General features: G+C 36.3%; 1 protein-coding gene across 2 annotated transcripts in view; it reads right to left on the reverse strand.

Moving 5' to 3' along the window:
- Nucleotides 1–26,479, reverse strand: part of Ccser1 (coiled-coil serine rich protein 1) — a 626,740-nt gene that overhangs the window by 409,378 nt on the left and 190,883 nt on the right. For both annotated transcript variants that reach the window (XM_038318799.1, XM_038318800.1), the window contains exon 4: nucleotides 24,629–24,722. In XM_038318799.1, the coding sequence (XP_038174727.1) occupies nucleotides 24,629–24,722 (94 nt within the window). The remainder of the gene's footprint in view (nucleotides 1–24,628; nucleotides 24,723–26,479) is intronic.

Genomic DNA, 26,479 nt, shown 5'->3' on the forward strand with positions numbered 1-26,479 from the left:
CTAGAAGCCAAGGTATCAATGTCAGGTAATGGAGGTGTCTATTTGACTTGTTGCTTAGAGAAGTTGCATTGGCCTCCAATGATATAGACTCTGCCCATTCCTCTTGGTTGCTCACCAGAACTACATAAAAAGACTTTTTCTGAAGATACCACATATCTTGGTTTCAAGACACAGAAACATTTATCTGGAACTGAACTGAAAGCTTCCTCCTTGCTGATGAAATTTCATACTGCTGAGAGGAACTAGGTAGACTTAGGGGAAGAAGGCATCAGTGATCTTACCCAGTGTGAATCCCAAGAACTACACGGTCAACCTATCAAGCAGAGTGTCCCCATTAGTGCAATAAGAGCTGAGAGTGACATTCTAATAGCCAGAGGGATGATTATTACAAGACAGTATCTTTGCAAAATAATAGGGAGTGACTTCCACAAAATCTCAATGACCACAACTGCACACTGACTGACACCATCAGTTGACATAGCAACATCAATGGGAAGAAAAATTTCCCATGAGTTCACACCATGAAAAGGTACTATAGGTAATTAATGGCTGCTATGAGAAACAGATTCAACCTTCTCCAGGGATGAGCACTCTGACAGGTTATCCAATAATAAGAAATTAGACCTTTAAACAAGTATATGTAAGCAACTTTATATGAACACAGTGGGTTGTATTTAAATATACATATGTGTGTCCCTGATCCTGTTCTTTCTTCATTCCCCTGAAAAGCTCTATATTATATTGAGACCCTGAGACAGTTATCATGACAAATGTATAGGTAAGTATTGGATAGGAGCTGAGTCCTTCCATCCTCTTTAAAACCCCACACATGACATCTTGTTTACAATGATCTCTTATTAGAACTTCTTTTTTAATAAGAAAACTCTTACTGACTTCATTTTAAAATACATTTATTAGTAATAATGCCTTATAAAATTTTTCTATGACATAATTATCCATATTTTATTCACTTAATGTTAAGACATTTTCCAAGATTAACTATTTTAAAAGCATACATTTCCGAGCCCTGATGCTTCTATGATTGCCAGTGCCAAGGGGGAGATAGAGGGGTTGGAAAAGGAGGAATCTGAATTGCCATGGAACACCATCACCATTGAACGGTTTCATCTCAAAGACAACAGGATGTCTGCATTAGCGTCTAGAAAGCTGAAGAGGGTCAGTCAAGTCACCTCTGTCCAGTTGTCCAAGGTTAGTAGAAGAAATCCCAGAAAAATCACAGAGCTAAAGGAGATCAGAAGGCCATCTGCTCATCGCATATATTCTCATCTCTTTTCCTATGGTTAAAAATGCTTTAGAGAGCATATGCACTGTATTTCACTTGGTTCATGAATGCTGAATGACTCATGAATGAACGGGGATCTGCTAGTCCTCAAATATTTTATGAAACTAACTTTGAAAATCTGCAAATGTTGAGATGAAATAAAGGCTTTACTAGTGAAAGGCAGTGACCACTGTCACTGCAGAGGCAGGTGGATGTCTGTAAATTCAAGGACAGTTTGGTCTACAAGAGCTAGTACCAGGATAGCCAGGGCTGTTACACAGAGAAATTCTATCTTGAAAAAAAAAACAAAAAAAGAAAAAAAAGAAAGAGGAAGTGAGAAAGAAATATAAGACTTCATTAATTTTATTTATTTTTGTGCTATTCAGTACTCAGGTTTCTCTTTCCAAGGTCATCCACTGTAATATCCTGGAGTCACAGACACATTCCGCAGATGAGGTGTGGGCTTCATGGATTCTCTTTCAGCATTCTAATTCCTTTACAGACTCAGGTGGGACAATGTAACTCTAACTTCACCTACAGCCTAACTTTCAGGCTGTTAAGGAGAGCAGATGGGTTTTTCTATTGTGACCCACCCTTTGCCTTTTCTCTTAGCTCCAATATAAGATTCCATAGTGTGAACACTGTATCCAAATTAACTATGAACATTCCTAAAAGGAGTGGTATTGGTTGTTGTTCTTGTATTCGACGCACTTTTCAAATGACGTGTGAACATCATATGTATTTCCTTAGCCAGCTATCACTTAGAAGCCAGTTACCTAATTCAATAAGCATGTTTCTGTCTCCCCTGGAGAAGCTAACTCAATATGGGAAATAACCAGGCTAGCTAAAAGATAAATAATTATATATTTATTTTTTTATAAGGGGAAAACTCACAAAACTGGAATGAGAAGTTCAAGTTCAGTTAGGCAGCCAGGGAAACACAGAGAGAGAGAAGCTGGGACATGTGCCCATTTTTTTCCAGGTCCCAGAAAACCACACACTAACTTGGTCCCACCTCTTAAAGACAAATGGTTAACAAGGCTTCCCCATCACTCCTCAGTTGACTCTAACTAGGTCTGTCTGTCCACTTAGATGGTCCTTTATTTCTTGAGATTACAATCCATGTCTTCCCCTATTGTACATTTACTGTCCTGAAGATTAATGTTAAAATCTAAAGTCACTATGTATATACGAAAATCATTACATCTTTTGACTAAGTGAATATCAAAAATGCTATTCTTTCATTCATCTATGTAAGTTGAGCTTACTTTACATTAAAGCTGAACCATCTATTTATTTTTTTAATTTTATGTATAGTCATACATGTGTGTGTGTGTGTGTGTGTATATATATATATATATATATATATATGCCCCAGAGTTTCTTCCTTCAGTTTTGTGGGTTTTATGCCAATAACTCACCCATCATTCCCCCTAGAAATGTTACATTATTTAAATTTATACATTAAGAAAATCATCCTTTCCTTAAGCTAGCATTATAAAAAATATGGTTAAAATCCCATGAACATAATTCTTTGAAATTCCGAGAAAATATTTTATATCTATTTTAACTACCACTAAAATGTTTCTTCTCGAAAACAGAGAATATCTTCTCTTTATACAACTTTACTTTGCATAAATTTAGATCTATAAATGTAATAAAGTATAGAAAAATATTACCTTCAATCTAATGTTTCATAATACTGACTTGGATCTTTTACATTGACTAAACTTGTTTTTATTATCACAAAAGTATTGAGGATATTTTCAAACCCTTCAATAGCTCAGGCAAGGTTTCCTAATGAAGTTCTAGACAATCAGTGTGTCAGATGCACACATATAGACACACACACAAAATCACAATACACATGCAAATGTAAAGATATACATTTGTATATATCACATACATAAACACACAAATACACACAAACATACACACAAATGAACATACACATAAAAGAACACATCCACACAAAAAGGAAATGCTCATTACATGGCTGGATTTGGAGACTTCTGATGCAGTGTATCTGCTGAGACCTCACTCTACAGCAGAAAGCACTATATTCCAATTTCAGAAACACAGGAACTGTCAATAAACTCACACTTGGCCCTGTGATGCATATTGATTGATTCATGCTTCCAAGATCACTAAGGTAATGTGGATTGACTTTCCTCTTAATAAATTTCATTCCATTTGTATTGGAGATTTAAATACATTTAGACTTATGCTTTAAGAAGAACATAAATCTCCTTGAAAATAAATTTTGACATTGTCACAAGCAATTTTATCTTCGCTTTATAGTTTTTATGTTCTTTGCGCATTTGAGATGGCTTTTCCCTTACTGAAAACACATCTGAAATAGAAACTCAAATGTTAGCTAACTTGATATGTAAATGTTCACATTCTCAATTTGGGAAAGACTCATTTACTGGGTTTAACAAATCCAAATTCTGACTGTTATTGCATTAGCTTTTTAAAAGAAGAAAATACCAACTGGAATACTCCTTGAAAGCATGCCAGGCATAAACTATAACCAAATGATAACCGTAAGTTCTATGTAAATTTTCCTAACACATGTTGAGGCCTCTTTAGAAGTGCTTATAGGAATTTGGGTTTGTTTTGTTTTTCTCTCAGGGATATCCTGATCTGCTTCCAAAACATGATTGTGTGCAAAGTAAGATGGATCAGCAGGTAAGCGAACTTGCTACCAAGTCTACCTGAGTTCGTTTGGTCCTTGTACCCTGGAATGGATAGCTAGAACTGACTCCCACGAGTTTTCATCTGACTCCCATACGAGTCCAAATGACATTAAATAAATAAACAAACAAACAAGGGATAATTAAAAGAAAACTTGATGATAAAGCATGGAGATTTCTCTAATGTCTTCACACATAAAATAATTTATTTTCTTATTTAACAAAGTGTGTTATTACTATTTAATAATAAATAGTCCTATTTAATGACAGATTCCTTCTCCTGTTTCATATACTGTACATGAATCTCTCACGGGAAAGCATGCTACCTTTCTTCATTTCTTTCAGAGCTTTGTTAAATGTGTTTGCTGAAATTATGTGACATACAGAACAATAATATAAATTGAAGACTTATTTAATTTTGAGTCCTACTGCTGTTGTTTGGAAAATCACATACACTTTGTCAATATAATAAATATTTATTTTACTGATAAAAATGGTTTCCACACTGTATACTCTGGGCTATGAGTCTGTTCGTGTAATTTAAAGCATACCCTGAGCTAATTCCTGTTCCCAGAAATATTCCCAGGAGTAGTTTAACATTGTCTGCACATACTTTTATGACAATATTTTACAAATGTCAATGGTTATATCAAATCCTCTTCACAGATATTCTATACGATGTTAGTAATAAAACAGTAAGTTATAATAGTACCATATTTTGAAGAAGTAATGAATATTTATACCCTTAAGCATTTATATCTCATATTACATATAATTATGAAGGCTGTCAGAAGGTTGTCCTTGCCTTATGTGAACATGCAACTGCTCTGATCAAGAGATTTGTTCTAGGAGATGAAATTTAACATGTCTAACTATGACCAAAGCTTTTGTATACACGCCCATCATCCTTCGCTTTTGCAATACCATAGAAGTCTTCTCAACAGCAACGTTTGCTTTCTTTTTATCAATATTTCAATCAACACATCAGCATCTTAAAATTCTAGACATAAATAAATGTCAGTGAGCCTATAATTTGTGATCCTAGAGAGGCTAAATAAGAAGGTGAACCCAAAGAAAAACATATAGTTATCCTCCTGGATATTGGAAGGAGACAAGATTGCCAGGCAAAAATTGGAAACTAGGGGGTGGGGATGGGGTGGGAGTAAGGGGAGATGGGGAGATGGGGAGAGAAAAGTGAGGAGGGGAGGATGGGGATACCCTGGGGGAATGGGACAGTTGGGAAGGAGGAAGGGTGGATATGGGAGCAGGAAAGTATATCTTAATTAAGGAAGACATTTTAGGGTTGGCAAGAGACTTGACTCTAGAGGGTTTCCCAGGTATCCATGAAGATGTCCCCAGCTAGTTCCTTGAGCAGCTGAGAAGAGGGAGCCTGAAATGGCCCTTTCCTATAGCCATACTGATGAATATCCTGCATATCACCATAGAAGCTTCATCTGGCAATGGATGGAGATAGAGACAGAGACCCACAGTGGAGCACTGGACTGAGCTCCCAAGGCCCAAATGAGGAGCTGATGGAGGAAGAACATGAGCAAGGAAGTCGGGACTGCAAGGGGTGTGTCCACCCACTGAGAGAGTGGGGCTGATCTAATGGGAGCTCACCAAGGCCAGCTGGACTGGGGCTGATGAAGCATGTGATCAAACCGGACTCACTGAACATGGCAGACAATGAGGGCTGATTGAGAAGCCAAGGACAATGGCACTGGGTTTTGATCCTACTGCATGTACTGGCTTGGAAGGAGCCTAGTCTGTTTAGATGTGCACCTTCCTGGACCTGAATGGAGTGGGGAGAATCTTGGACCTCCCACAGGGCAGGGAGCCCTGACTGCTCTTTGGACTGGAGAAGAAGGAAGAGGGGATTGGGGGAAGAGAGAGGGAAATGGGAAGTGGGGAGGAGGCAGATATTTTTAATAATAAAAATTAAGATAAAAAATGTGATGACTAGACAGTATTTTGAGAGATGTTTCTCCATTTTAAATATTTACATATTTAACTTTTAGAGTAGTTTAAGGTTCAATGAGAAAGTTGTGGAGATGATGCAGGAATCTCTTAACAAGTCCCCTGTACTCACCAGTTTCTTCTCCTTAACATCTTGTGATGTACACGGTGCTATGTTTGTAATGACTAGTAAACAGCACTCATTTTCTATTTTTATATAGAATGACTGGCTGTTTCAGACATGCTTACAAGGTGTCCTGTAATAAATGTTTCTGAAAGATATTTATCCATAGAATTTCATTTATTTTTCAAAAGAATTTAAGCACGTGCTTTTGGTTATTAATTTTCAATTTTTCATAAGCTAGGAAACTTTCTGAGTGATTTTTATATGGAAAGATGTTTAAATCATATTGAGCATAAAGACAGTTTTGCAAATGCAAGGATAAACAGTGTCTGTTGCTGCATAGGTGGAGTTCTTTGAGCATCTCTCCCTGGTCCATTTTTTCCTGATGTAACAGAATACCAAAGAGTGAGCAAGTAATGAAGACTAGTTTTTATTTACTTTTGCAGTTGAGGAAGTCCAAATACAAGCAGCATCATTTTGCCACATTGTGTTCTTCCTCCTGTAACTGCAGCAACCATGAAAATGGGAAACTAGAATATGCTAACTAAACATGGAATGTTTATGAGGGTGTTCATGCAATGAAAAAAGGAGGAGCCTAGCTGTCCCTTGAGAGCAACACATGGATTTTTGGGGAACATACCCATCCCACTGTGTGTCTATAGTGTGGCACTTCCTTAAAAAATCAAGTATTCTAATCTTGAAGCAGGCCTTAAGACCAGGAAGTACACAAAACTTACAAAGTTCAGGATTAAACAACTCAGAAAGTATCAGGAATTCACAGGGCACTTCTGCAAGGCTATATAAGCAGTAACGATACCTAGAGAAAGACGATTTTGACCCACCAACCTTCCTGTAATTCATGCTCTGAAGATGAAGCTTTCATGATATAGTGTGCTTATTGGTCACACAGCTGCATATTTCTATAAGAAGTCCTTCACCTACACTCCTGGAAGTAACCCCAGTAAGATCATTGGTTCACTAAACCGCAGTTTGGTGGAATCTTACTTTGGCCCGTTTTCAGTGACCAACCTGGTGTGAACAGGCATTTGATCACATTTTTCCAGACAAAGCCACACAATACCACCCAAAGCTAATTAGTACTAAGTTCAGCTGACAAACATATGAGGATGAACTCAAATGCCTAGGAGGGGACTGTGTTAATGGATTATTCAGATTAATAAGAAGCATATATTAAAGTAAATACACATGATATAATTATTGCTCTTAGGAAAACACACTCGTTAGCTGTGAACTTGGTTTGCAATTAACAAAGCTTCAATTAAGATTCATCTTGATCTTTCAATTTTCATGATACTTCAAAAACAGGCATTTGTCCATGCAACTCAGTGACTCAACCTGTGTGCCTAGCTATCTGCCCTATGGGTAGTGATGGACAGGAGTTAGAGGAAAATAAGAAGAGCAGATTCTACTCTAAATATTCCAACAAATAAATTCTAAATTATTCATAACATGCAAAGCTTTTGTATGTTTGTAAATCTATCCATTTTCTAAGGAGTTAGTGAAAATATAAAGACAAAAATTGAAAAACTACAGAAAGATTAGCAGTTGCATGCAGAAACAATGCTTGCCCTTAGAACCCACTGTGTCCATCTGCAAAATCAGTCAGGAAGGAACAGTCACACTCAGAGACCTACTGATATAGCAAGACCACAGGTGTGCACTGACAGAAATGAGTTTCTGTTCCTTCTGGCTCTAATAAGAGCTACATTACAAAGTAAGGCTGATTAATATTACATTCTAACCATTAATGGTATAGTTTCCTTTATTCTATAATAACACAACTTTCATCATGCCTTTAAGCTCAACATTAGCACATATAAATACATATTACTGAATATGATTACCATCAAATTTAAAATCCACTTGGAATTTCAGATCTGCATTTAATAATGCATATTTTCTCTCAAATGCATATTTTCTCTCACAATAATTCAGTCAGAAAGAAATAATATTACTTAAAATTTTGTTTGCATCACATTCTTTCTGTTAGGACTGTAATAACACCCAATAAAAATCATAACTCTGCCTATGGATGCACTCACCAGAGCAGTATAGATATTTAAAGGATCAAGCAGAAAGGTTTTGTCACATATTGGCTATGCTGGTAACCCCTCAATAAATTTAACATTCTTGAGCATGCAAGAACATTTATTTATTAAACATATCCAAAAGATTAACTCATATCTCACTACATCATATTGTGTGCATCACTACCTAGATGATAATGGGGCAAGTTACTCATTGAGTCTTTCATTTTAAATATATATTTTAGTTAAAAGATAATTACATCACTTCCTCCACTCCTCCTCCCTCTATCTCATCCCATGCACCCCTCACACACTCTTTCAGATTGATAGTTTCTTTCTCTTTGATTATTATTATTATAGACACACACATGAATGTTGAGTGAGTTCATTTCTGCTGTTTGTGTAGATATTGTTTCAGAGAAGACCAATTTGTTTGGACAAATAATTAAGGGCTCATCCCTGAAAGAGGCTAATTCTCCCTCTCTCATCAGTCATTAGTGGCTTGGAGTTCTTTGTCTATGGCGGTGTGGGGAGGTTTCTGTTCATTTTTTCCACTTCACCATTAGCATGTGCAATGATATGCCATTCTTCAGATCTTGTTTCTGTAGCCTTTTCCAGAAGACAGGCTCACAGTAGACTTCCTGGTCCTCTGCCTCTCACTCACTGATTCCAAGTTCCTCATATAATATAGCACTATATTAGAATAATCTTAAATACACATCTGCTTAGAAAATATAATTTTTATACACCAATATTTTTGACTAATTCTTCGATGTCTGTTACAGAGCATCAAAAAACTAAATGATTGAACTAGGAGTTACCCCAGGGCAATAAATGTTTTGCTGATCAACACAGTTAAATGTCCTTCAACATTTAGAAATTGGATGCAGTGCTAAAAAGGAAAACTATCTTTGATAATTATCCATTTTTAAGGATACCCACCTAATTTCTTTGTTCCCTGCATATATATCACATTTTTATCTTCTAAAATACTTGAACGGGTATTTTAATGAATTATATGAAAATATTTACACATTTTCACTATAAGATTTTTAGCACAATTAAACAGCAATTCTGCTAGAAATATAAGCTCAGCGTTTTTGTTTTGTTTTGTTTTGTTTTTTGATGTAGGGGTCCCCTCTGTGTGCTGTGATTACCATTAATGAATAAAGAAACTGCTTTGAACATGTAGCAAGGCAGAACTTAGGTAGGCAGGGAAAGCTAGGCTGAATGCTGGGAGAAAGAAGGGCAGAGTCAGAGAGAAGTCATGGAGCAGCCAGAGACAGATGTGCTGAAACTTTTCTGGTAGGCCATGACATTGTGGTGATGAACAGATATACTTGAAATGGGTTAAATTAAGATGTAAGAGTAAGCAAATAAGAAGCTAGAGCTAATGGGTTAAGCAGTGTTTTAATTAATATTGTTTCTGTGTGGTTATTTTGGCTCTGGGCAGCTTGGATGAACAAGCAGCCACCTCTAACATTTTCTTGTAGGAAACATATTGGCAGATTTCAGCCATAGAACTGCTGGTAATTGCCTTACTTATGGTTACTATTACTGTAATGAAACACCATGACCAAAGTAAGTTGAGGAGGAGAGGGTTGATTTGTCTTTGGCTTCCACTTCACTCTTCATCACTAAAGGAAAGGAACTCACACAGGGGAAGAAACTGGGAACAAGAACTGATGCGGAGGTCATGGAGGAGTACTGCTTACTGTTTGTGCCTCCTGCTTCCTCAGACACCTTCCTTTTAAATTTTTTCTTCATTTTATATACCAACTCTAGTTCTCCCTCCCTCCCCCTTCTTCTCCTTCTCTCTCCCTCCCCCACACCACCATCCCACCTTCCTATCAACTCCTTAGAGGGAGTAAGGTCTCCCTTGGGGAGTCAACAAAGTCTAGCATACCAAGTTGTGGCAGGATCAAGTCCATGCCCCCCACCACCACATATCAAGGCTAAATAAGGTATCCCACCATAGGGAATGGGCTCCAAAATGCCCATTCATGCACCTGGGATGAGTCCTGCTCCCACTTCCAGTGACCTCCCAACAGAACTCAGAACCACAAGTCCAAGGATGGCATAACTCACGTGGGCTGGGCCCTCCGCCATTGATCACTAATTAAGAAAATACCCTACGGGCTAGCTTACAGCTTAACTTTATGGGTAATTTTCTCAGTTGTGGATCCCTCCTCTCCAATTACTTTAGCGTGGGTCAAGCTAACATAAAATTAATCAACATAGTAACGGTTCATGAGTTTATAGTTATTCTAATAGTTCAAACAGAGCAAATATCTGAGGACAAGTTCTCTCTCTCGTCATTCAAATGTTTAAAATTTAGTATTTTATTTCATGCTAAGTTTTGCTTGCCATGCTTACACACATAAAGATCAAAGCCCATGTGCACGCTTACACATGCGAAGAGCAAAACCCGTGCATGCTTACACACTGCACACTCTGTCTTCAAAGTACTGGAGAGCAACATGTTTCAGATTCTGAACAACTTTACTTCTTAAAATATGTGCATAGACTAAAGTGGCTAGTCACCACTCATTCAATGTTCCGTTTAGGGTTGAAGGAATTCAGATTTCTGTTTTCTGACTGGATGTCTTTAGCTATATTTAACAAGACATGAAAGAAAAATACAATGGATTACAGGATTAAAAATGGCATGCACACTCCTAAGGACTCCGTTTTTGTGAGTCTCACTCTGCTCTGTTGCCTTTCAGCTATACACTGGCATTTCTGCAGTGCTTTCCTTCCATTTATCGCCAACGATAGACTACTACCCCTGTCCGTCTTTATTGTACTTTCTCTTCTAGGCTTTCAAACATGTTGCAGATTACAGAAAAACACCTTCCCCTGAATATAGCTATATAATCTTTATACTCATTGACTAGTATTATACTTAAGTTTTTTCAAAAGGTAAATATGAATTCTTCAAATGGATGACAGATGTTTACACTTCCTTCAGCATGATGCTAAGTGGTACAGGAAGGAGACTGTCCCTGAGAATCAGCATGAAAGCACCTCAGGGTGAAGAAGGAGACTACATCATTCAGCCTGCACATCAGAGCATACTGGGCTTCCTGGAAGTTTTCTGATTCCTTATGCTCTTTTTCTTCGAGAGTTTAACTCCCATAATTATCTCACCGAAACCCTACTTATCCTTCCGATGAAAGCTCAGACATCCACCATGACATCATCAAACATGCTAGGTCTTCCCAGGGTCCACTAACATTTCGTCATTAACACCTGTCTTAACTAAAAAGTACACCTGAGAGTCTTTGCTAGCAGGCTCATGTCTGGTAAAATAAGCCTTCAATAAATATTTGCTAGCAGTCGCGTGTGGAGCAAAAGTGAAAGTATTGAAGCATGAGAGCTTTGTGAGCTGCTAATGCAACTGGATTTTCTAATGAAGATAATGGGAATATTGACGTTGCCATAGGTCCAGGATTAAGATCACGTTAGCGTGTCAGCCCATCTTGTGAGCAATATGGAGAAAGGATTGGTGGAGGTTAAGCTAGTAATGAAAAGCTCAGATGTACGGAGACTGAGACTAGATTATTCTTCTAGCAGCTATCTTGGAAATCACTTTGAAGAGCCCTGCTTTGGGTGACAAGTGCTCTACTGAACAATAAAAATAAGCCACAGACCATCTCAAAAGCCAATTCCTCAGCTGAGTTTCCTCTTCCCGAGTGAATTCAGTTGTCTACCGAAGCTAAACTATGACACAAATTGGTGGCAGTTTCTATTTTTGTTTTCATTAGAACATTTTTATAATTGTTTACCACAAATAATATCTACTTTAATAATGTGCTGACCTAGACATAAAGGAATGGACCAATGCTACTATTAGGGCCAGGATGCCATGAACAATTTTTAGTGCATGTGACTCCACAAACGTATCACCCAGGGAAAAAGACAAAAGCCAGTTTCCATTTCATCATCTTCAAGTACAGATAGAGTCACAAGCATGGCCATTTTAAATCATTATTGTGATAACATTCCTATAAAGCCTATCACTTTCAGGACACCAGCATACAGTACACTGAATAAAATTCTAAAATACTTTTGTACAGAAACAATTTCATCTCAGCATCAGAAAATCTACTTGAGACATCTGCCGCCGATACTTCTACATTTTCCCCCTAGAGAATCCTTCCTAAAGCAAACTGTGAGAATGTTGGGGGAAGAATACATATTTATTTCCCGCACTCCACAGCAGAGATGGGATCTGCTTTAACGTAACTCTCCTGATGCCCAGCATGGAGCAGACAAACCCTTATATTGTCTGTGTGTGTCTACAGAGATGGAAATATCACTGTTGTTTTTCCCTGTGAAGGGATCTATCATAGAGCGCAATCGGTAGAAAGAAAAGAAAAACTAAACTAGGTATGCTTAAAGTGAAGTCACATGATGGTGACAAGTTAATTGTGCAAAAAGACTTGGCTGAAGTTCAAAGCATGGTCCTTCTGTCACTCTCATTAGGAATACTCGGACTTGACTTCAAGGCACCAGCATCATCTACCTACTTCCTTATTCGTAGAGCACGATTTAACTACTGTAAATAGTTATTATAAATGTAATATTATAAATGTAATAGTTATTGTAAATAGTTTCATTATAGACCTGTTCCTAAAGACCTATTAATTCTTTGATAAGAAAGCTTCAAATTACAATTAATGCCTTATGAATCATTAAGCCCTCCAATTGCTGCTTACACCAATGCTACCACAACCATTAAATAATAATATTTACCAAATCCTAGTGAAGTCCCAAAAGTAAAACATCTCTATCAAGGAACCTTCAAATCTTTAATGTTTTCCTTTCTTCTACAAAATCTATCAAATTCAGCAGTACTGGCATTTTCCTATCAATAAATAACATCTGAGCTTTGTCTTATCAAATAGTGGCAGCTCAGTACTTGAGAACAATATTGTTGCATTTACTAGAATGACTAACATTGCCAAACCAATCTGATATGACTTCAACTTCCAACCCTAGAATGGGTAGACACAAAGTAAGCAGTCTTCATGAAACCAAGAAATGCCGAATGTCAGTGTAAATTTTTGGACAATTTTTTTTTGGTTTTTTGAGACAGGGTTTTTATGAATAAAATTATTCTAGAGCCAAATTAAAGAGGAAGGATTCTTTTATAGGACCTCAAAAAATTATAAATTAAAACTTTATAATTTGAGGAACAGGAAGTGACTTTTCAAGGTGGCAATCACAACTGAATTTCTGTAATTGTGTCAATGTTAATGATTACTTCTCACTTTTCATACCCCAGGCATGACTGAAAATTATGTTTCTTATTGGGAACAATTTTAAATATATAAATATTATATTCATTCAAAATACCAGAATTTGTTTTCTTAAATGAATATTCATTTATAAAGTAACAGTTGTTGTTGCCATTATTCAAGAAATTGTATGGGAATATCACCACATAATTTTGAGAAACTGCGAGAAACATATTTTCTGTTTAATTGCTTCAGGAAGCAAAAAACAAAAACAAAGACAAAAAGCCACCAAATGGAAGAAAGTGGAAGAAACACGAAGGTTTTTATCTCAAAATTCCTATCCTGTGAGGACATTATTCTGTGACTTGAGTGCATTCTTAAACACACTCAGCCAGGTGCATGTTAGAAAGTTTGATAGTTAAAATGAGAATTAAAAGCAACACATAAAATCATCAAACTATAATTACTGTAGTTGATTAAGCAAATAAAACAAGCAAAACCCAAATCAATTTTAATACATGCCTTTAAATTACATATCACTGTTCATTGTATAATCTCGTGGTTAAGTGAAAGGCCCCTCACATGTTCTATCAGTACAGTATAAAGTGCTCTTTTCACAGAGCTGATAATTGGAACGCTCACCACAAAGCAATCCTTATATCTAGCTAGGATCTGTAAGATCTTGGGAAGCATAAAGGGAAAATGCATCAGATATGAAACATGCTTAAAATATACCCATGTATTTGTGATGGAAAATCCTTATGAAATGACACTCTGGAAAGTTGAATTTATGAAGAACTGAGGACATTTCCATTTAGTACATTAAATAGTATGTAAAAGTTTACATTGGTGTATTTGTAAGATTAATTGTACAGGCCTGTATCGCACCAACTTACAAAAGTTTTTGTTCTTGTTGATGCTGTTTTTTCTCATGATTCAGAGCTATCATGACAATATTCACAAGCATAGGAGCTGCACACTGCAGTGTCGTAAATCCCGACCCTGCTGGTGTGGATAGAGATGTTTGTTTCCATGTTAAATGGCCCCATGCTGTTCTGCTCTATGACTTTGTCAATTGTTGCACAGCTCTTTGCCTTCCCCTACATTTTAGCTAATGATCCTTATTTCCACAGTCAGCATGCCTACTTGAAATACCACTTCCTTTTAAGATGCAACTATGACTTTCAGTGACCTTGAAAAATATGTAACCCAATGTATTAGAATTGTATGTGAAATTAGATGCAGCAAACACTGGAAAGAGTTGAGAAGAACCTTGCGTGTAATGATAAGATCTCAGTGAATGTTGACAGGAGAAGTTTTTAACCTCCGAGTATGTTCTTCCTCCACTGTATTTGGGTCATGTTATCACCTACTGCAGAGACAGCATGATAATTTGATGAGATAACATATTTGAAAACCTCGTAAAACTATGAGGTTGAATACAAATGCACCACAGGGTTTCTATCAGCATTATCAGAACAAGATTGCCATCTAATGGCAACCAGGCAGTTACTAGTGCCCTAACTCAGAGCCCAAGTGAAAAGGGAACAAAGCCAGTGAATGAGACCTCAAAGTGACAACTCATGTCTCAGCTGCATATTTTCTAAGTGCTATGAAAACAGTACATTTCAGGAAACCTATTACAGTTGCTCCTTGTAGCAATTCAATATGACTGAGAACTTTTATATATTGCAAACAAGAAGTATAAATTAACACTTGCAAAGCTGTAATTTAACTCATTTAACCTTTCATCAAGTTCCTAATTATTTAATCCTGACCAAAATTTCTTTTAAATCTCCATTCACTGAATCCTAAGAAAGTAGAAATAATGTCTTGTGAAAATAGTGGAAGATTAAATGAGATAGCAGAAAGTGCTGATATTTATATCCCAAACAAAGGTCAAAAGACCATGTCTGAATGGGCACTTTGCACAATGTCTGTCATGAATCATCAGCTTCTCTGTTGGAGTCACAGGGAAACATTAAGTCAAAATTCTTAACTTAGAGTGCTCATGGAGCAGAGTGGTTTGCAACACAAGCTTCAGTATATTTGGGATTTTATATTTTATAGAAACTAATTTTATTAGACAAGAGAATCCAAAACTGTTGAGTCTGACTGAGACATCTCCTGCTTCTCATCATTTATCTATCAGGCTTCAAATTTCTTAATATGATAAGGGTGTGTTACCTCCATGAACTGCCACCTAGCTCAGTTAATATTGTCGGAGGAGGCTACTAGTTAGTTTCCCGGCTGCTCAGCCCCGAAATAATCGCACAGAAACTGTATTAATTAAATCACTGCATGGCCCATTAGCTCTAGCTTCTTATTGGCTAACTCTTACGTATAAATTTAACCCATCTCCATTATTCTGTGTATTACCATGTGGCAATCGATGGCTTACTGGGGAAAGTTCTGGCTTCTATCTCTGGCAGGACTACATGGCTTCTTCCTAACTACTCCTTCTTTCTCCAAGCATTCAGTTTAGTTTTCCCTGCCTACCTTTATTCCCTGTGCAGGCCCAAGGCAGTTTCTTTATTAACCAATGGTATTCACGGCATAAAGAGGGGAATCCCACATCATATTATTTGATTTTTATCACATAATTTTACATGTTAGTAAATAAATGACAAGAGTGAATTTTTTATATTGTCCTTTCACAAATCTTAAAATTTTAGACTGTAATTTTGTTCACACAAAAGAACCTAAGAGTAGTGAAATATAAATATAAAAGATGTTTGGTTTTGGTCCCTTTGGAAAAGAACTCAGCTGAATTTTTTTTAACAGGACGTTATAACCCCAAAGTAGAATATAAAATGGTAACTGCAGCATTTTTGGTATTTATTCTAACTATCTTTTTTATGACTCCATTTACAATAGCCATGAGTTCCTCTTGCTTTTTTTCTCCATCACAATCTTTATCAAATTCTAACATAGCCTGAAGTTATTCATCACTAATATTTTCTGGCAACACCTCAAAAATTCCTTAAGCTTATTTTACATGAATCGTGTGTGTTAGTGTGTGTTAGTGTGTGTGTGTGTGTGTGTGTGTGTGTGTGTGTGTGTGTATGTGTGTGTAGGTATTGTGCTTAGTTGCATCCACAACTAAAGATCAAGGAAAATGATGGAAAAGGAGGCAGAAACATTCTAAGTTCCAGTAGACCAAGATGCCTGACGTAAGATAATGTCTCCCAGATGTGACAGGAAAGCAGAACACATGAAGTCTGAAAACCATAGTTGTCTAAACAAAACCTGCATAATGATCACACCACTTAACATACCAATGTGGATAGAAAAAGTTTCATGGGCTGGAGAGATGGCTCAGAGGTTAAGAGCACTGGCTGCTCTTCCAGAGGTTCTGAGTTCAAATCCCAGCAACGACATGATGGCTCACAACCATCTGTAATGAGATCTTGTGCCCTCTCCTGGCCTGCAGACATACATAGAAACAGAACACTGTATACATAATAAATAAACAAATCTTTTTTTAAAAAAAAAAGTTTAACAAGGCCCCACCTCTAGAAGGAGAGCTACAAACAATGAATGGCGGCTGAGAGAGGAACATTTAGCTTTTTTCAGAGATGAGCCCTGGATCCCAAATAGGCAGCCCTGTGTGTACATGTGAGCAACAGTATATGGACTTCAGTAAAGTAGGCCTGTTTATCCATACATTATCTATCATCTATCTTCCTATCCATTGATGTATGTATGTATCACCAATCTATCATCTATCTACATATATTACACACACACACACACACACACATATATATATATATATATATATATTACAGTAATTATTATGGAAGAGGTCATGAGAGAATTAAAGAATGGAGAAGCTGAAAGGGGAAAATTATGAGTGGAAATGATTTAGACACAGTGTGTGTAATCATGTATAAAATAAATTTTTAATAGCAAAAATAAAAATAAATATATAAATATCTGAAAAAACTTTTCAGTGCCTTGAAATCAGATATATCTGAGTCAGGATTCCATTTCTGCCATAGTGAAACTTGTTCTGCATTTGTGACATGTTGTGATTATATTCACCTAAAAAAATCAGCCTGATTAAGTAGTTGACTGAGGCCTGTTTTGATGCAAAGTATCATGCTTTCTAGGTTGCATAGCCTAAGGCAGGAACCCAATACAGTTTGATTCTGCTTCTTTGGGATTTAGACAATTTTAATCTTTGTAAATACTATATTTTTTCAGAGCCCTTGAGTTTTGAATAATTCATCACTATTATAGGTTATTTCAGAATATGTTTTCTAATTTAAACATAATTTTCTTACTTTTATAACACTCAGTGATGAGTTGGTAGTATTAAAAAAATTAATCAATTAAGACATGTTTCTTTAAAAAAAACACAGCACATTTCTTTACGTTTAATCAGTCCAATTAAACAGCTGAAAACTTTTTCCCCTGGATATTACTTGTCCCAAATACTTGTACAGCCTAATTAGAATAGCAATGTATCTAATAAAGAACACATTTCTGTTTTAAATTCTGTAAACACTAGGAACTAAGTTCATACATATTAAAAAGAAACCTGTGTTGTTGCCATGCATTGCGGTTGGTCTTTACCACTAGAAGATGAGTTATTTATTTGAAAATAGATTTAAGTTATTTAATTCTCTTTGATAAAAAGAATGTAATATGTGGATGATCGAGTAAAGACAAACTTTATTATTTGTGTTATTTATTTTACATTTGCTTCTGAAGTACTCAGGGCAGTGTTGGTGTATGTCTACATGCAAATAGAGGTAATGGCCCAGCAATACCAATTAGAAAATAATTAGGTAGTTGCTAAATATTTGGAATTTGATGAGGAAGCATTATAATAATTCTTCAGCGTGTTAGGAATTCCTCCTGTGCCTATTAATTAAGAAGGTAATTTTGTTATTAATTTTTAATGGGTAAAAGCACAGCAGAGATGAGATGAAACCCTTGTGGTTTTGCTAATATGAATGGCAATGTATAAAGAATTGCAACAACATTGACATAAGAATATTATAAAAGTCAACTGCAAATTAGTAGGGATTATGGTGTATCTGGTTCAAAAGAAGTGGGCCTAGGGTGTCTTTAATTAGAGTATACAAAAACTCAGAAACTTATGCCACTTAACTGTGGAGATATAATTTGGAAGTTAATAAATAGACATATCAAGCTATGCCATTTGAATGACAGCGTTCCTCAAAAAAGCCATAAACTACCTAAGAAAAAAACATAGTACCAAACATGAGAAACCTCTATTTTAGTTGTTAGTCATGGTACTCCAAGTTAGTCCCCCAACAGCAGAAGCTATTGCTGTTGCTCTTGGATGACTCTCATAGGTTGAAGATTAAGTCCCTATTTGTGAAACCTGCACATTTAGGGCACAGGGCTCATATTATTCCAGCTAACCTTATAGACCCTTTCCTGTGGTCTAGATTCCCCAGTAACATAAAGTACTATACAAGCAGACAGAAGAGAGAAGTAGTTAGTAATCTTAGCTGATTATAAGTTCTGTGAACGACAAGGACAGCTTGGCAGGATATTACTAAGGGTAAAATAGTGATACTCGTGGGTTGGTGGTGATCAACAATTATCTAATTATACTAAAGACCCACTCAACAGGAGGGAAGCCAGCTCTCATCTTATGCAGAATCCTAGCAAACTATCTGGAGCTAGTGAGGCCATGGATCTTGTAAGAAACCTACAATTGCCACTTTGCTGGAGTAGTTATTGTTTTGCTTCATAGATTTAACAGCTGGGTAGAACACTGATTAACTTTCTCACCTGGCAGCCTACATGGCACCTTCTGATGCTATAGGACCTGCTCAGAAAAGAGGCCTGAAGATCTGTACAATCTCAATTTGGCAAATTCTATGACCAAAGAGTGTAGTGACCTCAGCAATATGGTCTTATCATCAGGTTCTAGAAGGAAACTAAAGACAATAGCAATGGCCTATACTGTTTTAAAAATCTTTTGGATTTTCTTTCCTCCACCTGATCAACATCTGGAAGGGTGGGTTCTCTTGCCCAGCACTGCGACATTTGCTCAGTAACCTATGACTTATAGAGGAAGCATTATCAGTATGTGTAGCACAACTTCACCTAAACTATATACATTTTTAAGTGGAGGTATTTCTTTGAGTTGTTTTGTGTGTTTATGAGTGTGTGTGTTTGCATGTATATTTTCAGGTAAGCTTTTAAAGCTATGATCCCTACTATTTTTATCCTAACTATTAGTTTCTCTGGAATGCATTCTAAAGATGCAATATTCTTTAAAAGTTTTAAGGTTAATTTGATAGAGTTCTGGCTCCCTGTGAGCCTTCAGTTTCCTTCCTTAAACTTACTTACATTTTAAGACAACTCATGAAGACATACTGCTTTATAATAAATAATGTTTTTAAAGTGTATGATCTTTGTGCATTGTGACATGAAATCAATACCAATAGCAAGATAAGGAATATATTCAGTAGCTCCCAAGCCTCCTTATCACCCTTGGCACATGTCAGTCTCTTACTGTCAGCCCTTTTCCTCCCCAGACAAAGATGTGGTTTTGTCTGTTTGTTTTCTGTGAAATTTGCACTGTTTGCACTAATGGAATCTTGTGTATTTTCATCAGCATTTTTCATGAAACATGGTTCTTCAGCAATAAATTTATGTTCTCATCCTGATAAATATTCCAGTTTTTGCTTAATGCTTTTCTATGATATAGATTTAGAAGAATTTATCAACCTGAGCTTTAACCTACTCGCATTTTTATTTTAAAATAAATACTTTTTCTCTCAATAAAATTAACAAAAAGAATAATGAAAAATCAATAAAACAGTAACTATAAACAAATAAAAATATATAAAAGTATTACATTCAATAACAAGAGTAGGTTACATTAAAATTACACACTGTGATGTTTGTTGTGCATATATGTAATCCTACATTTATCACAATCATTCTTTAATGCTTCTATTATCAACATTTTTGACCTAAGATGCCCATAATTGCTAACCGATCAGTGTATTCCCATTTTTTCATCCCAGATACCATAGTAAGCATCAATGTATTCCCATCCCCACGTTTCTAAAACCCAGGTGTGCTCTTTCACCCTCCCCTGGTCACTTAATCAGTGCTGCTACTCCACTGACTTTACCAGGCTGCTGTTTCCCTCCAGAGTCTGCCACGGCTGATGAGTAATGAGTGGCAGCATTGATGCAAAGGGACGAATAGCTAAAGATGATGAATTACAGACCCAAATCTAAATTATCTGGATATATATTGTCCTATATATAAGTATTTTATAGCACCCATTTAGAGAAGAAAGTTCCTTACAGTTGCCCAAGGATCACATCTGAGCAACAATTTGTTTTCGAGGATGAGGTGGCAGGTGACAGACTCAGCATCTAGTTCTCAACTGTGTCTTCTGTGCAGGGAGTCATAAGAATAACACATCACTTTTATTCCCTTAGATAAAAGTGAATAGTGGTCGTAACATTTTATAGAGGAAAATAATTATTTAAAGGTTAATGTTTTCAAGAGCAGATACAGGCAGCTACATCTTTGTTTAGATTTGAAGTCATTGTTCTTCACCATGGCTGGCTGTCAAACAGAACTGCTCTTTCCCAAGACTGGCACCAAACAGAACTGGACTTGTCATCTCTACATTCAATTATTTCATAAATATTCCAATAAACATAAAATAGGGAAAAGAATATGATTTGGGAAGTTTTTATCCCAAATTCCTATAAGTCTATGACTCCCTCACTCACAGTACTCATTTTTCTGTGCTGATCATTAAATAATTTATCAGTTTAATATGTTCCCTTCTTCATATTTGTGGATCAAGCAAGTAACTGATGTAATCATTCAGTCACACACATCTCTATAAAATATTCCATAAAATTCAAACTAAATTAGACTTATAAAAATCAACAAAATGGGCTATAATTATGTAAGATTCAGTTAAATTATCTTCTCTCTCATTAATTCAGAATGACTTTTCAATTTTTGAACATTTATTTCAGTGATATATAGCAACATAAACATTGTATATTATCTGAGTTAAACTTATTGATCTTGGTAAAATTCATCATTTATTCATAATGAAAACATCCAAAGCCCTAACATTTTATAAATAATATATATAATTTTAAGTAAAAGCTTTTATGAGGGTGTCACATTATATTTAGTTGTTTTAAACTACAATTGTCACCTTTGCCCTTCCACCATCCTGAAGACCTACAGAAGAAACCCAACCATGCACACTGAAGAATTTTCTGTGCCTTATTTTTGGTTTCCTATTGGCAATTGTACCTTGTCACTTAGTGTTTATTATCTTCTCAATATAAGACTTCTTATAAAAATCATTGTTCAAACTAATTTCAAAAAGTCCCAAATTAAGTTTATTTATATGGTTTCTCATTACAGAAAAAGAAATATATTTAAAATTATGATGTTACAACACAGAATTTAAAATCTATAAACAGCCTGGTCTACAAGAGCTAGTTCCAGGACAGGCTCTAAAAAGGCTGCAGAGAAACCCTGTCGCGAAAAACCAAAAAAAAAAAAAAGAAAGAAAGAAAAAATAATAAAATCTATAAACAGAAATTCCTCTCATTATCTCAGAGGTATCCCACACATTTGTGCGGGTTTAGATTAAGGGAAGAGACAGAAAATCAATACTTCAGGGTTGGCACTGTATTCTGAGAGACAGACTGTCCTCTTCTTATGTATACCGATGCTATGGATTGATCTAGGGTTTAGATATACTGTTTATTCCATATACCATCCACTATAAAAACAATTTACTTTATAACCATACAATAGTAAATATGAATGTTTTCTTTATTGCTTAGTTATAGTTTTTGCACTACTGAATACAAAATATGAGTCTTATTGTGAAAAATTTGAAGTGCTTTAGCATTTTGTTATTTTAGACATTTAAATGAGTAATAAGTAGAGAGTATTATTTTATAGTTTTCCAGTCTCACAGATTTGAATAATAGAAATTAGATAGTTGGTAAATATGCTATACTATATTACATATGTATCTATAGCAACTTAGATATTTGCTAGATGATATGGTATGTACTCACTCATCAGTGGATTCTAGCCATAAATAAAGGACATTGAGACTATAATTCCAGATCTTAGAGAAGCTAAATAAGAAGGTGAACCCAAAGAAAAACATAGTTATCTTCCTGGATTTTGGAAGTGTACAAGATTGCCAGGCAAAAAATGGGAACTTGGGGGTGGGGGTAGGGTGTGGGTATGGGGAGATGGGGAGAGAGAAGTGAGAAGGGGAGGATGGGGAGAGCTTGGGGAATGGGACAGTTGGGATAAAGAAAGGGTAGATATGAGAGCAGGGAAGTATATATCTTAATAAAGGGAGTCATTTTAGGGTTGGCAAGAGACTTGACTCTAGAGGGGTTCCCAGGTGTCCAAGGAGATGTCCCCAGGTAGTTCCTTGGGCAGCTGAGGAGAGGGAGCCTGAAATGGCCCTGTCCTATAGCTATACTGATGAATATCTTGCATATCACCATAGAAGCTTCATCTGGCAATGGATGGAGATAGAGACAGAGACCCACACTAGAGCACTGGAGTGAGCTCCCAAGGCCCAAATGAGGAGCTGAAGGAGGGAGAACATGAGCAAGGAAGTCAGGACTGCGAGGGGTGTGCCCACCTACTGAGACAGTGGGGCTGATCTAATGGGAGCTCACCAAGGCCAGCTGGACTGGGACTGATGGAGCATGTGATCAAACCGGACTCTCTGAAAATGGCTGACAATGAGGGCTGACTGAGAAGCCAAGGACAATGGCATTAGGTTTTGGTCCTACTGCATGTACTGACTTTGTGGGAGCCTAGTCTGCTTGGATGCTCACCTTCCTAGAACTGGATGGAGGGGGGAGGACCTTGAACTTCTCACAGGGCAGGGAACCCTGACTGCTCTTTGGACTGGAGAGGGAGGGGAATGGTGATTGGGGGGAGGGGGAGGGAAATGGGAGGAGGGGAGAAAGTATAAACTTTTAATAATAATAAAAAATAAATTAAAAATAAATAAAATAAACAAATAAATAATAAAATAAAAAAACTCTTTCCAAAGGGACACATCTTACTATGTTCTCCTAATGTCTAACTGTTAAGGTAAAAACTATGAAGGACAGAAATTTGGAGTTATCTTCATAAAAATAATAAATCTACATTAGAAAAGGAGAACTGTGAAACCAACCGCAGGTAGAATGTTTAAAAAAATATCCCAAATTGATATACAATGGCAAACTAAAAGGAGGTACAAGAAAATATAAACATCATATGGTCTGATTTTCATAGTTGCAATATTTTAACTGATTATAAATATTTAGTATGAACCAAACATCTCAAAATAAGCCTGAGAATTAACACAGAGAATAGAATTCATGCATGTTAGAAATAGGAACATGATGTGCCACAAGGTCAATATTCCCAAAAGGATCATGTAGACTCAGGCTTTATGACTTACCTTAGCATTGCCAACTTTTAATGTACAAGTAATAGTGTAAGAGGTATCATTAGAAATAAGATAATATAATCTGTGCTGTCAAATACCTAAATCTAAATATAGTTAGGCCATATAAAGTATTTTGAATGAAGAAATTTTTTGAATTTAGAGATATACTATTTAAAATCTGACATGAATTCAAACTATTATAAATGAGGTAGATGGGTTTTCTTAGCTTATGTGATATGCGTTTAGCTATTACTCATTGTAACTGCATACATGAGTTTGAGGGTGTATCTATGGACTATCTATGGGTGCTATTTGTCACTCTACGTTTTCAGATCAGCCTTGCAGTATCAACATTAATCTCTGTTGTTAAGGTATTATGACTAAAATTTAGAATAACTAATCTAGATCACCAATATTAGATTAAAAGTAAACCATGAAAAATGAAATGGTAACCATTGCATGTTTCCCCTTCCAACATGATGTAAATGTTTTAAATTGGTAAGTATTTAATTTGAGTATATCTTCTTTTGAAATGATTTTTGTGTTCTGTTTCATTTCATAATGACTTCTAGCTGCATTCATGTTTCTACAACTGACTTTAAAGTCATCCAGTATAAGAAGCTAAAGTACGCAGCGTACCTAGCTTGCTCCTTGCACATAGATGATGAAAGGAGAAAGAGAAGACTGGCCATGTTCCAAACAGTGTCTAGCGTACAGTGAAAGCTGCAATTAAAGCTATGTGATTAAATTGGGGTAATATTCTTGTAGACATTTATTGGGGTCATATTACTGTCAGTATTTAATCAACTTTTACCTGGAGGTTGAAGATTCTGTTCCTCTAAAAATTCTAAATCAAGCATCAGATCATCTTCATCCAGTTCACAGGATCCCAAATGATTTAGAACATCCTGAAAGAAAAGTAAACCTGATAAATGACAGAAAGCACAGAGGATATAGGAAAATAAGAATTTAAGAATAAGAGAATGTAGAAGGAACAGCGAGCTGCGTTCCCACCCGGCTCCCGCACAGCTAGCTTAGCGCAGGAAATGACAACACACAAATTGTATTCTTTTAAACACTGCTTGGCCAATTAGTTCCAGCCCCTTATTGGCTAATTCTCACATCTTGATTAACCCATTTCTAATAATCTGTGTAGCACCAAGAGGTGGTGGCTTACGGGGAAAGATCTTAACCTGGGTCCATCTCAGAGAAGAGAGGCATGGAGTCTGCCTGAGGTGTTTGCCTGACTCTGCTTTCTTTCTCCCACAATTCTGTTCTGTCTACTCCTTAGCCGCATACAGTAGCCATGAAACAAAACACTCAACAAATCTAAAATTGACTTTCATGACTTCTGAATTTACCAGTCCTATGAAATGCTTTCATAATTTTCTAATATGTCTAACTTTTCCCACTATCTACTCCTCTTAGTTATTCATACCTGGTACAACTAATAAGATATGATTTTCAAAATTAAATAAGTCTTCATCTTACATTATTGTTCTGTATGTCACATAATTTCAGCAAACATGTTTAGCAAATCTCTGAAAGGAATGCAGAAAAGTAGCATGCTTTCCATGAGAGCTTCATGTACAGTATGTGAGACAGAGAAGGAATCAGTCATTAAACAAGGACCTAATCACACTTTGTGAAATAAGAAAATAAATTCTCTATTTTCTGTGTAAAGACATTAGAGAAATCTTCATACTTGAGAACCAATTTTTAAAAGAGGTTGGTTAGCTACTCCCACAATATTTGTGTCACTAATTACACAATTTTCTTGCAAACAGGTCACTGTTGAAGATCACAGGGTTTGTAGTTAGATGAAATTGATGACTACTTTTCTCTTTCAGTAGCACACAAAGTGTGTCTTCTACTAAGATAAAGGCTAGTCAGTAAGGGGTAAAGCTTCTATCTGGGCACCAGGTCAATAATTCCAAGTTTAATGGCATAAGTATGCTGTTTCTTCAGCAATGGGGCTTTACCTTCAGATTATAGAGAGTTACCAATAGCCTTGGAAACAGCCTATGATGTTTGGGGCGAGGGGATGGATTTATGGGACCCCTTCGGCCAAAGACTCAACAAGATAGAACATACTGAACTTAGTATTATAAATTGAGAAATTATCTCCCCATTATATGATGACTTCATTTAAACTACATACACACACACACACACACACACACACACACACACACACACACACACACGCATTTTCAGAAGCTTCTGTAGCAGATTTCTAAATGGATTTTCACATAAATTTCTATATGGCTTTTCACAAGATCTTAACATAGCCCACCCTGTCTAGTTTTTTTTTGTTTCTTTGTTTGGTTGGTTGTTTTTTCGAGACAGGGTTTCTCTGTAGCTTTGGAGCCTGTCCTGGAACTAGCTCTTGTAGATCAGGCTGGTCTCGAACTCACAGAGATCCACCTGCCTCTGCCTCCCAAGTGCTGGCATTAAAGGCGTGCGCCACCACCGCCCGGCTGCCCACCCTGTTTAATATTCCCATTCTAGTTACTAAAACAATCTATAGGTTAAACACTATCCTATTCAAAATTCCGATACAATTCTTCTCAGAAATTGAGAAAACAATCTTCAAGTTCATATGGAAACATACATAAAAACAGGAAAAAAAGCTAGGATAGTCAAAACAATCCTCAATTCTGAA

The sequence above is a fragment of the Arvicola amphibius genome, chromosome 2 (genome assembly GCF_903992535.2).
Source record: "Arvicola amphibius chromosome 2, mArvAmp1.2, whole genome shotgun sequence".
NCBI lineage: Eukaryota > Metazoa > Chordata > Mammalia > Rodentia > Cricetidae > Arvicola > Arvicola amphibius.